General features: G+C 38.8%; 1 protein-coding gene across 4 annotated transcripts in view; it reads right to left on the bottom strand.

Moving 5' to 3' along the window:
• Positions 1–15,860, bottom strand: part of FNDC3B (fibronectin type III domain containing 3B) — a 344,224-nt gene that overhangs the window by 103,047 nt on the left and 225,317 nt on the right. For all 4 annotated transcript variants that reach the window (XM_021069801.1, XM_021069803.1, XM_021069800.1 and 1 more), the window contains one exon: positions 1,127–1,185. In XM_021069801.1, the coding sequence (XP_020925460.1) occupies positions 1,127–1,185 (59 nt within the window). The remainder of the gene's footprint in view (positions 1–1,126; positions 1,186–15,860) is intronic.

The following is a 15,860-nucleotide window of genomic DNA, read 5'->3' as shown; positions in this document are numbered from 1 at the left end:
GGACAAAAATCAGGGGAGCCAGCTCAGAGGAAGCAACTTATGAAAGGAGGCATGTATGCTTGATATCTAATAGGCTGTGATGCCTTATTGATTTTCAACTAGAATGGCTCTAGAATCCATTCTCTCCTTGCCACACCTGATGCCACCCACCTAATTCTGCTTCCCACAGCCTTTTGCCGGCACTACAGTAAGATTCCTAACACTTGTCTCCCTGGGTCCAGTCTCTTCTCACTCTAGTGCACCTGCCATCTGTCTGATCCTCCTGAAAGTACAGCCCTGATTATAGACCTTCTTTGCTTATAAACTCTCAAATGGCAACCTGCTCCTTACTGGCTGAAGTGCAGACTCCCCAACCCAATGCTAATAGCCCACTCCTCTACAAGTGGTCCATTGTGCCTCCATCCAGCACACCTCATGTTTTTAGGTCTAGTCAAACTCTTAACTATGTACCCTGAGGCATGTTTGGCCTCTTCTGTTAAAAAGCCTCAGTATTTGAAACACATGAAGAATCAAGGTTTTCCAATTCAGCTAGAAAACACTCCAAAGAACTTTGGCTATGGAAACTCAGATGAAAGGCTGAATCAACATTTTGAATTTTTCACTTTAATTTCAAAGCATCTGGCAAAATCACACTTAAAACCTCACAATATCACTACTCCCGCCAATTTTCTTCCTTGCCATTATACTTTGGACTTATTTTACTCAGCTTATATTTAAGTATCTTTCTGAAATTTACCTGGAAAAATACTTTGAATGACTGAGGTTTTCAAAAATTATTATTACTATATTTACACAGGTAAAGGGGAATTACCAAAAGAACACTGTTCTGCGGACCTTTGGGGGAAAAGGGGTGTAACCTTGGAAGTTGGGATGAATACCTAATTGCATTTGGAATATCCAAATAAAGAAGACATTTGAGTGGATGATGACTGAACAGAAGACTGCTGTTTTATATTTTCAAGCTCCACTAATAACAGCACTATTTCATAGTTGGTGAATAATCTGCAATGGGAAGGGGCCCTTTTGCTTACCTACTACGTGGTTAAAAAAAAAAAAAAAAAAAAAAAAAGCATGTTTGAAATACTTTAAAAAGCACCATTTATGCTGAGAAATCCAGAAGACATACCTGTGGTTTCTCTATTCCCGAAAGAATGTCTTGTACCCTCTTTACTTCCAACTCATACTCTGCATGGCAAAAAGAAGAAAAGAAGAAAATCAGTTAATACCATTAGAAGACAATAAGGTTGTCAAGTTTCTTTCCCAAGGCCTTAACTAGGGTTATCATTAAGCAGTTGCCTGTTAACCAGGAACTTTGGGTGCCACAAACATGATAAGGAAAATCAGGACTAGGGGTGTCTTTAGGGTAAAAATTTAACTGTGGTTGTGCTAACCTGCCACTATTTTACGTATTCACAATGTTGATCAGATTAACTCTGAATTCCACCTAATAATTCAACAGGCAACAGGGAAAGAATCCCCTGAGGAGAAGGGGGAGATCAGGGCAGCTAGAAGATGAGGGCAACACAGAGATGATGTTGAAGAGACAGGGGCTGGTTCAGGCAGGGCTGTGAGTTCAGATTTTTTTAATTCAGTTTTTCTCCTAAGTTCAATGGGCAGCACTGGAGTGTTTTATGTGGAGGGCCTGACATAATCTTACTTTGAGTTTGCAAAGATCTGTTTGGCATCTGCATGAATATTGGACACGTGAAAGCTAAGAGTGGCAGTAAAAAGACCAGTAAGTACATTGCTACACTGGCCCAGGTACAGGATGGAGCTGGACTGGGCTGGGTGGTGCTAAGAACAGGTCTGGTTTTGAAGCTATAGGTGCTAAAGGGTTGGCTATGATAGGCAAGGGTGAGGGAATGAGAAGAATCAAGGATAATTCCTAGTTTTTGGCTTGGTCAACTGAAAGGATGATGGTGTCTTTTAATAAGAGCAGATGGCCAAGTTTGGGGGCAGGGAAAGAACTGTTCTGGAAATGAAAGCGGAAAAGTGCTTAGAGGGAGCATAGGGGTGAAATGATGTATACAGGAGAGGATAAAAGATAGAATTTAAATATAAGAATTTGTTTTGCCAAAACAAACTTTTGACTTTCACAATCTGCTTGATGGGATCCGATTTTGAGTCTAAAGAGTTGTTTAACTGCCCAACCTAGTTTATGAGCGATCTACCTAGAGAGATAAGATTATCATCATATGTCCTTGCCCTTAAGGTATTTCAGGTCTGGTGGGGGTGGGGGAATGCAAGCAAAAAGGGGATTACAAAGTGACAAGTGCTATGGTAAAGGCCACTCAAGAGACATCATTCTAGATGTCTCCTAAGAACCAACATCCAGCTGAGCCCTGTGGGCAAAGAGGCATTTGGAAGTGAAGGGGTAAGTGGAATTAGGGTCAGAACAGGTTAGTTAGCCCTGCTTTTCAAAGGCTGTTCATTCTCAATATTCGTAACTAATCTTAAAGTCACCTTTTCAAAGAAGCCCACCTCAACTCTGACCCCCCCCCATTCCCAGCCTCCCTCCAATCACTCTCAGATGCTACTTATCTCCTTCCTAACAGTTATCAAAGTCTGATATTAATTCTCCTGTTTAACTGTTCCTTTGCTTATACTTTACTATAAAGCTTTATTACTAAAATATAAGCTTCAGGAAGGCAGAGACATTATAGGTCCAGAGAAGACCAATTTTTTTTTTTTTTTCTGTCAATCACCAGAGAGTAAATATTTTCAACTTTGTGGGCCACAGAGGACTCTGTCACACATTCTTTTTTGGTTTTACAGCCACTTAAAATGTGACCCCCACCTTAGTGTTAGGGGGACACAAGACCAGGCCACAGGGCAGGCAGCAAATCCTGGCCCTGTTGGAGGGTGTGTCTACCACTCAGACCAGAGCACCTCACCCAGATCCTGCAGGATCAGGGCTTGATAGATACTTGGTGACTCAATAAATGAACCAAGCCTGGATGAAAAATAACAACAAATCCTAGTTGGCACCACCAGAAACTTTAAAAGAATCAGCTCTTCATCTCTTTCCACTGCATTCTGGTTGGTAGAACATGTTTACCTTTATTTTGGTGAGAAAAAGAAATGGGCTAGTGGCAATATATTTTTTAAAAATTACAACTAAAAGAACATTCACATTCAAGGGTAAAATCTCCAAGCTCACTTATAATCATGTATTCATGTTAAGATATAGATATTGCATTACATCCCTAAGTCAAAACATATCATCACATTCTGGAAGCTCATACTAAGCCAACCGTAAATACTGTGTATCTCGTAAGTTAATTGTCAGTAAAAACACACAAACACAGTTGCAATAAATGAACTGGTTCAGTTGTTAAAGACAAAAATTTCTAAATCATCCTTCCAGAGCTTGAAGGATGCTATGGTTTCGAATACTCACATCGATATACTCAAACACTAGATATATGCAAATAGCAACCTGAAGGAGATCTTTATTTTCTTCTACCATGATTGACATTTAAAGCGTCTCAGAAGGACAAGAAGCCAGACTCGATCTTTGAGGTAATAAAGGTTAGTCTAGAACAGAGATGATTGCACTTTCAACAAAGAAAGAAGGGAAGAATTAAAAGTTCTCTGCAAAGAAAGAATCCTCAGCACTATTACTAGATATGATATGAAAGAAAAGAAAGTTTAAACACTTTTTTGAAGACTCCCTCCCCTCAGCCAGCTTTCAAACACACAAAGATGACAGAATTGGTTATACTTTTGACAGAAAAGGGGAAAGGATGATGAATTAGAAGGAGGAGGGCAGGAAAAAAAAGTCTGCTTAAACCAAAAAAAAAAAAAAAAAAAAAAAAAAAAGGTTTCAGGTTAAAAGCCAGACATACAATGAAAGGCTCTGACTGAGATAAAAACAACTTCCAAATAGAGGTCAGAACTTCCCTTGTCTGTCTGATTATAATAGCAAAAGCTGATATTTTCTGAGCTCATAGATATGTGTTGTTCAGGCACCATCACCTTGCTGACTTTATAGTCTTCCTGGCAAGACAGACTTTGCTCCAGTTTACACCCATAAGCAGGACTGCAGTCTATTCTACACACCATAGCTTTCACTTCCAGTTCTGAGCATAAAACCTGCAGGCATCTTGTCTTTTTTAAAATTTTATTAAGTTGATTTACAAAGTTGTGTTCATTTTTGCTGTACAGTAAAGTGACTCAGTTTTACATATACATATATATATTCTTTTTCATATTCTTTTCCATTATGGTTTATCACAGCATACTGAGTATAGTTCCCTGTGCTATATAAGAGGACCTTGTTGTTAATTCATCCTATATATGATATTTTGCCTCTGCTAATCACAAACTCCTAATCCTTCCCTGCCCCGCCTCTTCCTGCATAGCAAACGTCTGTTCTCCAAATCTGTCTGTGTTTCCTAGATATTGTTTATCTGTGTCATATTTTAGATTCCATATATAAATGAGATCATATGGTATTTGTCTTTCTTTGCCTGACTTACTTCACTTAGTACAATAATCTCTAGTTCTATCCATGTTGCTGCAAATGGCATTTCATTCTTTTTAATGGCTGAGTAATATTCCTATATATATATATCTCACATCTTGTTTATCCATTCATGTGTCAATGGACATTTAGGGTTGTTTCCATGTCCTGGCTATTGTGAATAGTGCTAGTATGAACACTGGCGTGCATATATCTTTTTGAAATATGGTTCTGCCTAGGTATATGACTAGGAGTGGGACTGCTAGATCATAAGGCAACTCTATTTTTAGTTTTTTGAAGAATCTCCATACAGTCTTCCACAGTGGCTGCAGCAATTTATATCCCCCTGCAGGTGTCTTTGCTGAGTGAGAAATGAAGTTGAGGCACAAAGGAGGAAATAGGCTCAGAAAGCAGATGTGGTTTCCCTAGGACCACAAGTCCATACATGTCCAGTATTTCTCGAAAGCAAGCAGAACTACTGGCTGCAACATGATGGATGAAGAGAGACCTGGGGGTCATGAGGGAGAGGGTGTGGAGAGAGAAGAGCCGAGGCTTGAGACTGGTGGGAATTTGTACTGAGGTAGATGGGAGAAAAAGGAGGCAGCACTGGGGACCCCTTCAGTCCATGAGAGTTGTGGGTGTATTTTTTTTTTTTTTTAAATTCCAAAAAGGCTGTCAAGTGAATAGAGCAAAGGCCTTTGGATCTGGGGACAGGCAAGTGAGAAAAGGAAGAATAAGAAAAAACAGGCCATGAATAGAGCCGAATAAACAAAGGACTCTGAGAAGATGAAAAATAAAAAGGGCAAGGCATGAGGAGGAAAGGTGGTGACAGGACAGTCACGACCCTATTATATCAACAGAATGTGGTATCAAAGCCGGACTGGATCCCTCTTTCTTTCAAGGTTCTGAATTGTGAATATGGAAAAAAAAGAGGGAAATACCATTCACATTACCTTTATTTAATGCTTTTTTTCAAACTAAGAAAAAAAAGTAAATAAATGCTAGGCGCACGATTTGCACAAATAAGAGTGAAAACAGAATTTGTTTAACTGAGCTCAAGTGACAGTTACTTAGCACATATAAAATAAACTCTTGTATGAACACTAACAGTCTGGTGTGAAAATGCCAAACTTCACAATTTTACTATCTAAATAACTGAGTAAATTCAGACCGTGGCCTACCTCTCCCAAACCAAGATTTGACCGTGCCTCAGAGTAGTCTATGAATTATTATGCTTTCTACAAAATGGCCTCGGAGACTAGCCTTACAGAGAACATTTCAGAGTTGGATCAAGCTTTTGCCTGCTGACATGCTTTCTTGTTCTCAGTCTTTGTCTCAAACACATACCATATTGTGAGAAAGGAGAAAAAAATTAGAATAACGAATCTCCTCACAAAAGTAAACCAAGAAAAACAGTTCTGGTGATTTGCCGTTAGGATATCTTTTATATCAAGTTTAAAAAGAAAACTATATTTTGTTTAGTTTTGTCCTCTCGTGCCCTCTAAGAACCTGATGTGTGCCAAATGAACAAGAGGTTGTCCAGAAGAGGCAGAAATGCAAGGCTGAGGGCAAGGTGCCCTGTCTTCATTATCAGGGCTGCCTCCTTCCCTCTGGTTTCTCAGCAAGCAAACTTAGCCAGAAGGCACATCTTCTAAGCCAACTTTGTTTTTTTCTCCCCACAATGAAGCTGCCATGAAGTAAGCAAACAAATTAAAATCACTTTTCCACCTGCTTCAATTTTGCTTGCGACCATGGCTGAAGTGGGCGGACACAACGGCCCACCTTTGTACATCATCACCTTCTTAATATTTGAAAGTCTTTTTCCTCTGTAGTGAAGAATGTGATCAGTGAAAAGGGATTACAGGCAGCCTCAGACAGCTTTCCAAACAGAGCAAGGGCATTCTGCTTTGCAGACAGACACACTGGGTGCAGGAAATTTCCTGAAGAGGCGTTAAGATGGAATCCTCTGGTTTAAACATGCCCCAATGAGGTGAAAACTACTCCATTTGGAAATGTGGGGAAAAAAAAAAAAAAAAAGCGGGGGGGGGGGGGGGGGGAGGGAGGAGAGATTCAGCTCAGTGACTTACACCTTTCTTCCCTCCAAAATGCACGTCTCCACCCAAGAAAATAAGGCATTTTTAGCAAAGGGAAGATTAAAATAAAAATTCGCTATCAAAGCTAATACATTTTTTTTAAAGGACGACAAAACAAAATAAAACAACCCCACACACATAGAGGGAAAATGTGTCATGTGAAATTTAAACGTTCCACAAATATAATAATGGTTTTCACATTTGCTCCAAAGAAAACTAAGTTTAAATTGTCTGTATAACTGTAAGACCTAAACTAATTAAAATATACCCCTTTATAAACACAATTTACTTCTTTAGCTTGTTTCACATTTTTTTTTTCTTCTTAGAAGAGAAATAGACCTAGACACTTAGCTGCTAGCTATAGAATGTATTTGCGGTTTTAACAGCAGCCCCTTCATTCCAATGAAATGACATCAGCATTACTTCTCTGTAAACCCTCTGTCTAGTTCTCATCCACAGGGTTCATTTACAGATATGCCTGGCAGAGCATAATATGCTTTCTCAGACTTCCAAGGAGCTGACTTGGCTACTTTCTCTGACAAATTGTATATAATAAACTAGGGGCGTGGAAAATATGCAGCTTCTGGTCATGTCCATTTTTAGAATAAGAGGCTTAATATCATTAGCAAACACTCAACATAAGAACTAAATGTACAGAATAAATAGTACTTTTGGATGAAAAAGAAAAATATGGGGATCCTGCTGTGGCACAGTGGGTTAAGAATCTGCCTGCAGTGGCTTGGGCTGTTGTGAAGACTCAGGTTCAATCCCTGGCCCTGCACAGTGGGTTAAGGATCTGGTGTTGCCACAGCTATGGTGTAGGTCACAGCTGTGGCTTTGATTCAATCCCTGATCTGGGAACTTCCATATCCCAAAAAGAAAAAGAAAAAAAAAGGAAGGAAGGAAGGGAGAGAGGAAGGAGGGAAAGAAGGAAGGGAGACAGAAAAAGAAAAATATGCTCAATAATAGGGACAAGGTGGATATTCCGTCCAAATCTACTAATACTGGTGAGAACAAATGAAGGTGAAGGAAAGTTTAAAAATGCTTGCTGAATTGCTTTTCCAATCACAAAAATAAATCCATCATCATTTTTAAAACATTACTTATGCTGAGGAAAGAGGAATGAATAAATACAGACAAAAGTAAGATTAACTACCTAAAACCCCTAATTAGTGATTATGATCCACAGTTAGCGGTGTTAAATTAAATATTTAAAATGTATAAAGTCACAGAAAATAAATTCATACATTATAAAGACAATGTAGTTAATCCCCAACGAGAAATATGCCAGAAATATCTTTAGATATCAATGATCCTGATGCCAAAAATGCAAAGACAAACATCTTTCTGGCCCTAATTTACCTGGTTAAGTGGTTACTCTTTTTGAAATCCTAAAATACAGACAAGAGAATACCAGACTCTCAACAGTAAAAAGAAAGCAGCAGGTAGGTAACCATATGCTGTGGGAAGTTGCCTTCTAGTCTAGGAAAATATTTTCAAGAGCAATTTGGGTTCCAGACAGATTCTGGGACTTTAGAGAAAGCAGAGGGGGAGCGATGAATTCCTTTTGTAGCTGGCATGCCTGGCTGGACTGGAGGGAAAGCCAGAAAATGTAAATGGGGCAAGGGAGGCTGATTTCCTGTGAGCTTTTGTTGCCATTTCTGGAATTCAGGAGAAAGAGTAATTTTCCATCCTAGCCCAAGATTTGAGCAAAGCCCTAGTAGGAACATTCATACTGGTCCACTGAAAGGCAAAATGGGTCCCTTTGGGCCAAAACTGTACTACACTTTAGGTAATAAGAGGGTCAACACATGGAATTCCCGTTGTGGCTCAGTGGTTAACGAATCCGACTAGGAACCATCAGGTTGCAGGTTTGATCCCTGGTCTTGCTCAGTGGGTTAAGGATCCAGCGTTGCCCTGAGCTGTGGTGTAGGTTGCTGACGCTGCTTGGATCTGGCGGTGCTGTAGCTGTGGCGTAGGCCGGGCAGCTTCAGCTCTGATTGGACCCCTAGCCTGGCAACCTCCATATGCTGGCGAAAGCGGCCCTAGAAAAAGACCAAAAAAAAAAAAAAAGAGGGTCAACACAAAATGCTAGGTCTGGAGCTTTCAGGAAAACGCACCAGATAGGTTCTCTTGTTGAGTCCCAGGTGAACTCAGTTTCTCTCTCAATCACCTTCGGTGATGCCAACTAAATTGGATTCCTCCTAAATTACTAGGAGATTCTATGCTCATTTCTGTCAGATTCTTTAAGTAAAATTCTCATTTTACTTATAAGGCAAAAATCACATATATGCATGCAATTGGACAGAGGCAGTTAGCATTTTTAAGAATAGCAAATTATATAGGAATGGAAAAACCACAAAAATGGATAAAGTATGAGGTAGAAACGCTTGCCTGGCAAGCCAGACTCTAGCACGAGTCCTTTCCTTTCCTTCCTTCGGCCTGTTTGAACCATGTCACTGGGCTAACTGAGGGTTAGGGCTAACTGAGTCCTAACCTGTGCCAGATATAGCTCTTTTATTTTGGGGGAAGGTCAACTCCATGATTACCCAGCCAAAGCTGGTACCCTCCCTGGGTGTATAACAGGAAAACAATCACTTAAATATAGGAGAGAACAACATGCAAAGGTAATTAAAGTTTATACACTACTTTCTGTACTGGCATCTATAAACATTTCCACAAAATGTTTTTTCATTAAGATTTGGCATGGCACACTGAAAACTTTTCAAGTAGCTTATTCAATACTTTTGTAAGACTGTTCAACTGATATTGCAAGGTAGAATCTGGAGAGCACTATTTTTGTAACTCATTAAATCTGGAAGAGAATTTTAATATTTATACCACCTATGCAAGTTTTGAACAGTTTTTACACTATATTTTCTATTTTTTTATTCTCACTTTGGTCCTGCTCACAATGCATCAAAGTTCCTAGGCCAGGGATCAAAGTAGAGCCTCAGTAGTAACAATGCTGAATCTTTAACTGTTAGGCCACCAGGAACTCCACACCCATATTTTTTACATTCATTCATTTATTCAGTCAGTCATTTATTTATTTATTTATTGCTTTTTAGGGCTGCACCTGCAGCATATGGAGGTTACTAGGCTAGGGGGTCTAACAGAAGTTACAGCTGCCAGCATACACCACAGCTACAGCAATGCCAGATCCAAGATGCATCTGTGACTTACATCACAGCTCACAGCAACACCGGATTCTTAATCCACTGAGCGGGGCCATGGATCAAACCTGAAACCTCATGGTTCCTAGTCAGATTCGTTTCCGCTGCACCACGACAGGAAGTCCCACATTTTTTAAACTGATGAGTCACTTGACAAAATTATATGTATTTGAGAAGAAGACAGACATTCAGTCTATGGCCAAGAACCCACGGGAGCTCATCAGCTGATATGGGAATTAAATTCAGTGCTAACTTTGTGTGCTAGGGCTCCAAATAAGTCACTCATGGTGCAATTTACCTTGGCCAGGAAAATAAAAAGTATAGTCACCAGACAGCTAATGTCAATGAGTAAAAGACAGTGGACATAAGGGAAGGGCAAGGGCTGTGGGAAACTAAAAAAGCCTTAACTACATCTAAAGCAGGCAGCTGCTATGTATCCAATCAATTATTGCCAAGCAGGATCTAAGGTCTAAGGTTGACAGGTTGCTATTTTCTTCCAGAGAATCTGGAAATGAAAAATTTCAATGAAATTGCCTGATTTGTAAAAACATATATTTTGAAACATTTTTAATCTCTAGAAAAGCAAAGGAACAGTACTACTAGCACTCATATGCCCTTCAACGACACTGACCAATTATTAACATTTTGCTATACCTGCATGCTCATATTTTATCTCTATACATACACACACTTTATTTCGGAACTGTCTGAAAGGAAGTTATTGATCTTATGACATTTCACCCCAAAAACTTCAGCATGCCTTTCCTAAAAACAAGGACCTTCTTATACATAACTACAATAACATCATGACTAGAGGACTTAACACTAATAGAATAAAATCTATTCTATATTTCATATTCAAATTTCTCCAATCATTCCAATAATGTCTTTAAACCCCGCTTCCCTGCCAATCCAGGATCCAGTCAAGAAACATGCGTTGCATTTAGTCTCCTTTAATATAGAATTGAAATCCCCTATGTTTTTTGTCTGCTGAAGTTAACATTTTTGAAGAGTCCAGACCAGTTTTCTCATAGCATATACAGCTATCTGGATCATGTGACTACTTCTTCATAATTCAATTCAGGCTAAAAATATTTGTTAAGAGCTCTATATAGATGTACTTCCCATTCCACCACACAGGAAGCACTTAGTACCAGTTTGAACCTTTTGGCTCAGCACTTTGATTACTTAGTGGAACTGGAACTATTAAGTGACATACTTCCCTATTATCAAAGCATCTTCTTCCCCCTTTACCTGACAGAGTAAACACTGATGATCTGTGCCAGAAGATATTATTACATTGATGGTTGCAACATGGTGATACTCCTGATAGTACCATTCCTTCTATGATAATTAGTTCCCTCCCCCACATTAAGTATCTATGAAATCACGGTTTTTTGTTTGTTTTTTTTTTTTACTCAAAAAAATCTTGCTGTACTCCACTGCCATCATTCTTTTGGATGCAAAAACTGTTAAATATAGCCATGAGAGGCCCCTCAAGCTGTCTTCTGTGCCCCCTTTGTTCACTTCCTTGAGACTTCTGCTTTGAACACCTGTTAAATATTCTGGTTTAAGATCATTTGGCCAAGGAGTTGCCATCGTGGCTCAGCAGAAATGATTCTGACTAGCACCCATGAGGACGAAGGCTCAATCCCTGACCTTGCTCAGCAGGTTAAGGATCCAGTGCAGCCGTGAGCTGTGGTGTAGGTCGAAGACGCGGCTCAGATCCCAAAATGTTATGACTGTGGTATAGGCCAGCAGCTACATCTCTGATTTGACCCCTAGCCTGGGAACCTCCATATGTCACAGGTTTGGCCCTAAAAAGACAAAAAAATAAAAATAAAAATAAAAAGTCATTTGGCCAAATGTGAAAAAATGTGCAGACTGCAGGTGAGATTTTATTAGTATCAAGTAGAATTTATCCAAAAATTTTGGATTTGTCAAAAGCTACTATTACTCAGTGATTTTCTTATTTAAATGTGACTAGGAAGAAAGAAAAATCTAAGTAGTTCTTATGTCTATATCTTTTAGAAGCTGAAGGTAAAGCGAAACAATAATCCAAGAATCATCTTAAAAAATATTTTAAGTTACAGCAAACTTCAACTCTAGAAACTCAAACATGAATCACGATAAACTTTTAGGTAGAAAAACAGAGAATACATTTAGCTCTTCTTGGATTATGTAATTTCTGCTCTCAATTTAATCTGGCCGTGTTTTATATCTTGTTCTTCCTAATCAATATTTTCCTTTAAAAAACAGATAATCAAAAGAGACAGCACCATCTGCCCCAAGCCAGAAAAGAAAATGGACTGTATTTTAAATGCATCAAACTGAGAAATAAAGTAAAATGCAAAGTTAGACTGAGCCAACAAGCGGGAAATGTCTACATGGAGGATGCTAACTAACTATGAGAGATTATTCTCCAGAAGTGTGGCCTGAGGACCAGAAGCACTCTAAAAGATTTTCCTTTTATTCTCCAAAACACATACAACAGAGCAGACATCCCACAAATCCAAGGTCAACATGAAAGAAGTCTCGAGTTGTTTACAGGCAAACTATTATATATCAAAGTCATATGGCAATGATATTGCTGTCTCATTCTAAGTCTTTCATAAAAGAAAACTGAATTATTCAGTTTCTATATAAATAAAGGACTCTCTTGAGCCATGCAGCTCAGCCATGTGGTTGCCTCTCTGATGTCCAAATGGGCTACCCTTGTTGTTCAAAATGGGAAAGTCACATGCCTATTGATAATGTCTTTTGCATGTATATTTAAAAATTCAAAGGTCTGAGAAATGGAATGTTGCATTTATATCCCAAACCAGCTTACAAATGGTACACTCACATTTGCAGTCTGAAGATGATAAATGCTCACCTGGCCTCCATATCTTTGCAGCTGAGATATGCAACTCCTGGACTACACTGAGCTCATCAGCCTGGGGGAAACCCATGAGCAAAAGCCATTTGAGTCATGAACCAAACTGGACAAGAAATAAAAATGCATAAGGGGGAAAATAGAAAAGATAGCACAGAAGAAAAAAACAGGAAAGATGACCAAAAAAAGAAAAAAGAAAAAGGGGGTAGCAAAAAGGAAGGAGTGATAGAGATTTTTAAAAATTTTCAAATATGGCTCTCAGCAATTACATTATGTTGACAATTTCTTATCTAGGTAATTGATTTTAAAATAATTTCCTAGAGATTATAGTGATAAAATTTCTGTCATAAGACACCAAAACAGAAAAGGTTAATTTGCAACAAACCTTTAAGTTACCCAAGGGTGAAAGGACATTATAGAATATGTACATCAATCTATCCCTCCCCTCCCGGTCCAGCTCCATCTTCTGTGCCTCTGATGAGAGATCGATTCTTCAGGCACTGTTTGTTGCCTTTATCAACCACCTGCAGTGTTTCTCTTTGCAGGGTGCCCTTAATATCTCATCCTCCTCTTCATCTTTCAGTATATATCCCACTACATGTTCTTGTTCACAGTATAGTTGACCTTTAAACCATGTGGGGATTAGAAAGCCTGACCTTTCCTTTAGACTAAAATCCATGTATAACTGGCTGTCCATAAACTCAGTCCCACCGTATACACAGATTATAACCAACCATAAATTGCATAGTACCATAGTATTTATAACATTTGCTATTGACCCATGAAGTTCAAACCCATATTGTTCAAGCGTCAGCTGTATAGCTTCAATTTCTCCAAAAACGGTTGGGATAAGCTTCATAAGTACGGGAATCTCATCTGTGCTATATGTCATTGATCCCTCAGTACCCAGCTTAGTGCTTGCACAAGAATATTTCTTGACTGTATGACTGAATAAATGGTTAGAGAAACACTACCTACAAACATACATATTGTGCTTCTATTGTTTGAATATTGAGAAGCAAGAGCATGACAGATGTCATGGTGGAGACAGTTATAAGGGAAGACACATTGACAGATCACAGTATTGCATCAAAGAACACCTTATGATAAGCCTGTGTCAAAAATCTGTACATCTCCGTTTCTGCATAGGAAACCAGTATGCACACACTAAATTAATTCAGTACGAATCCTAAATTTGGTGTGGATTAGAAAAATTTCTAAGCCAAAGCTAACAGTATGCCTGGCAAACAAAAACAAAAACAAAAAACCTGAATAAAGCCATCACGGTTGCTGGGATGATAAAAATGCAACCAAGCACATTACAATTAAGCAATTCAGAGTTCCTGGATCTCACTCTGAAGAGTGTCCTGGACAAGAATGGAGCATTTTACCTACTTCTGATAACTTTTTAATCTGCTGCGTAGTAATCTCATTTCAGAAAATTAAATCAGAATGCGGAGAGTGCCTTGGTCTTGTTTAGCCAAGTTCGTTGTTCTCCAGCTTTCCTGTTCCACAATAGTTTTTTTGTGTGCACAAATCATGCGTCTCTAAAGCACCATTTGAGATGACTCTATTATGCCTACTTAGCAATTAATTACTTGGCCAAATAGGAAAGTTTGACTTGTAAAAGTATTTGCAAGTCTCCTTTTTTGCAATCTTAATGCATGCTTCCAACTGCCCTGACTACCCTTTCTCCTTTCTGCCTTGGAGTATGTGACTGTCTGGTTGCCTTTCTTCCCATAATTAACAGTCCTTCAAGTGCAATCCCAGTGAATGAAAAACTTGGCGTTTTCCACTGAGGGATCTCCTTTGCATTGCTCTCTATCCCAGGCTCACAAAGTCGTTCTTGGAGTTCACTGCGGACTCCGTCTTTACGGCTTACCACCTACAGCAAGGAGTCCAGCAGTTAGACACTTCGAGTAAAACTGCCATTGGCTCAAAACTTCCATGAGACTCTATCTTTGAACAAAAGCCTAATTTAGAATTCTTTGATCCTGCTGGCAATAAGCAATTAAACCCACCCGTTTCTGTGAAACTTTCCCAATAAACTCCCAAACAACCCACTATAACTAAGAGTCAAACAAAAAGATGCCCTAAGAGATAGGTGGGAACAGGAATGGTGTGTAAACAACAGTTCCATCTTAGTCCTACAGAGTGAAATATGAATCTTTCCACTTGCACGTTTACCACATACAATGAAAACACAGGTGAGTCCTAAGTTTTAGGTTTTAAAGAAGGAAAGTATGATTTTTTTCTATCAATGTGCCCTTTAGAATAAAATTTTATTAAAATTTTTGAATACACAGTGCAAGCTCTAGAATTATAAACTACAGTATATCACATATAATTAGATAGCCCTTTGTAATGTATTGTTATCAGCTGAACTGTGTTATCCATATATTGAAGTCCTAATTCCAAGTACCTCAAAATGTCACTGTATTTGGAGATAGTGTCTTTTCTGAGGTAATTAAGTTAAAATAATGTCATTATGGTACACTCTATATGACTAATGTCTTTATAAGAGAAGGAAATTAGAGGGAAGATGATGTGAAGACAAAAGAAAAAATCGGCCATCCACAAGCCAAGGACTGAGCCTTCCCTCAGAAAGAATCAACCCTGCAAACACTTGGATCTGAGACTTCTTGCCTCCAGAACTACTGGGAAGTAAGTCTCCATTACTTAAGCCACCCAGTTTCACCCAGTTTGTGGTACTTTGTTATGGCAGTCTTGGTAATACAATACACATATGTAAACATATATTTAGTATTATCGTACTCATCTACTAAATGGATCCAGCAATTTTCAGAATTTGGTCAAGATCACACAAGGCAAATCTAAAAGAACCCGGTATAAAGCCTATGTCTTCTAATTCTCAGTCTCATCTCCATTTCTTCTTAGGGGACCTCCAAAACCTCCTTTCACCCTGCCAGCCCCTCTATCTTAGGGAATAAGGGAGAGCAATTTTTCTTGTGATGAATAAACAAATCTATCAGCTTGAAGGGGTGGCTAAACTACTTGGTTCAGTACAAAATAATTGCTGTGGAAGTTAAAATGTGTTTACACTACTGCTTCCATAAGAGGTCATATTCAATTACAGAAGGCCAATTTAGAAATCCAAAAAGAAGCAACTGAAAATCATTTGAAAAGCTGATCCAAAAAAAGACCATTTCCTATGAAAATTCTACAGACTCTTTCGTGACAATGCATCAGTAACACAATATGCTTTCCCCTTACCCCCCCCCCATATAGAA

The sequence above is a fragment of the Sus scrofa genome, chromosome 13 (assembly GCF_000003025.6).
Source record: "Sus scrofa isolate TJ Tabasco breed Duroc chromosome 13, Sscrofa11.1, whole genome shotgun sequence".
Lineage (NCBI taxonomy): Eukaryota > Metazoa > Chordata > Mammalia > Artiodactyla > Suidae > Sus > Sus scrofa.
This window is presented reverse-complemented; position numbering and strand designations above follow the sequence as displayed.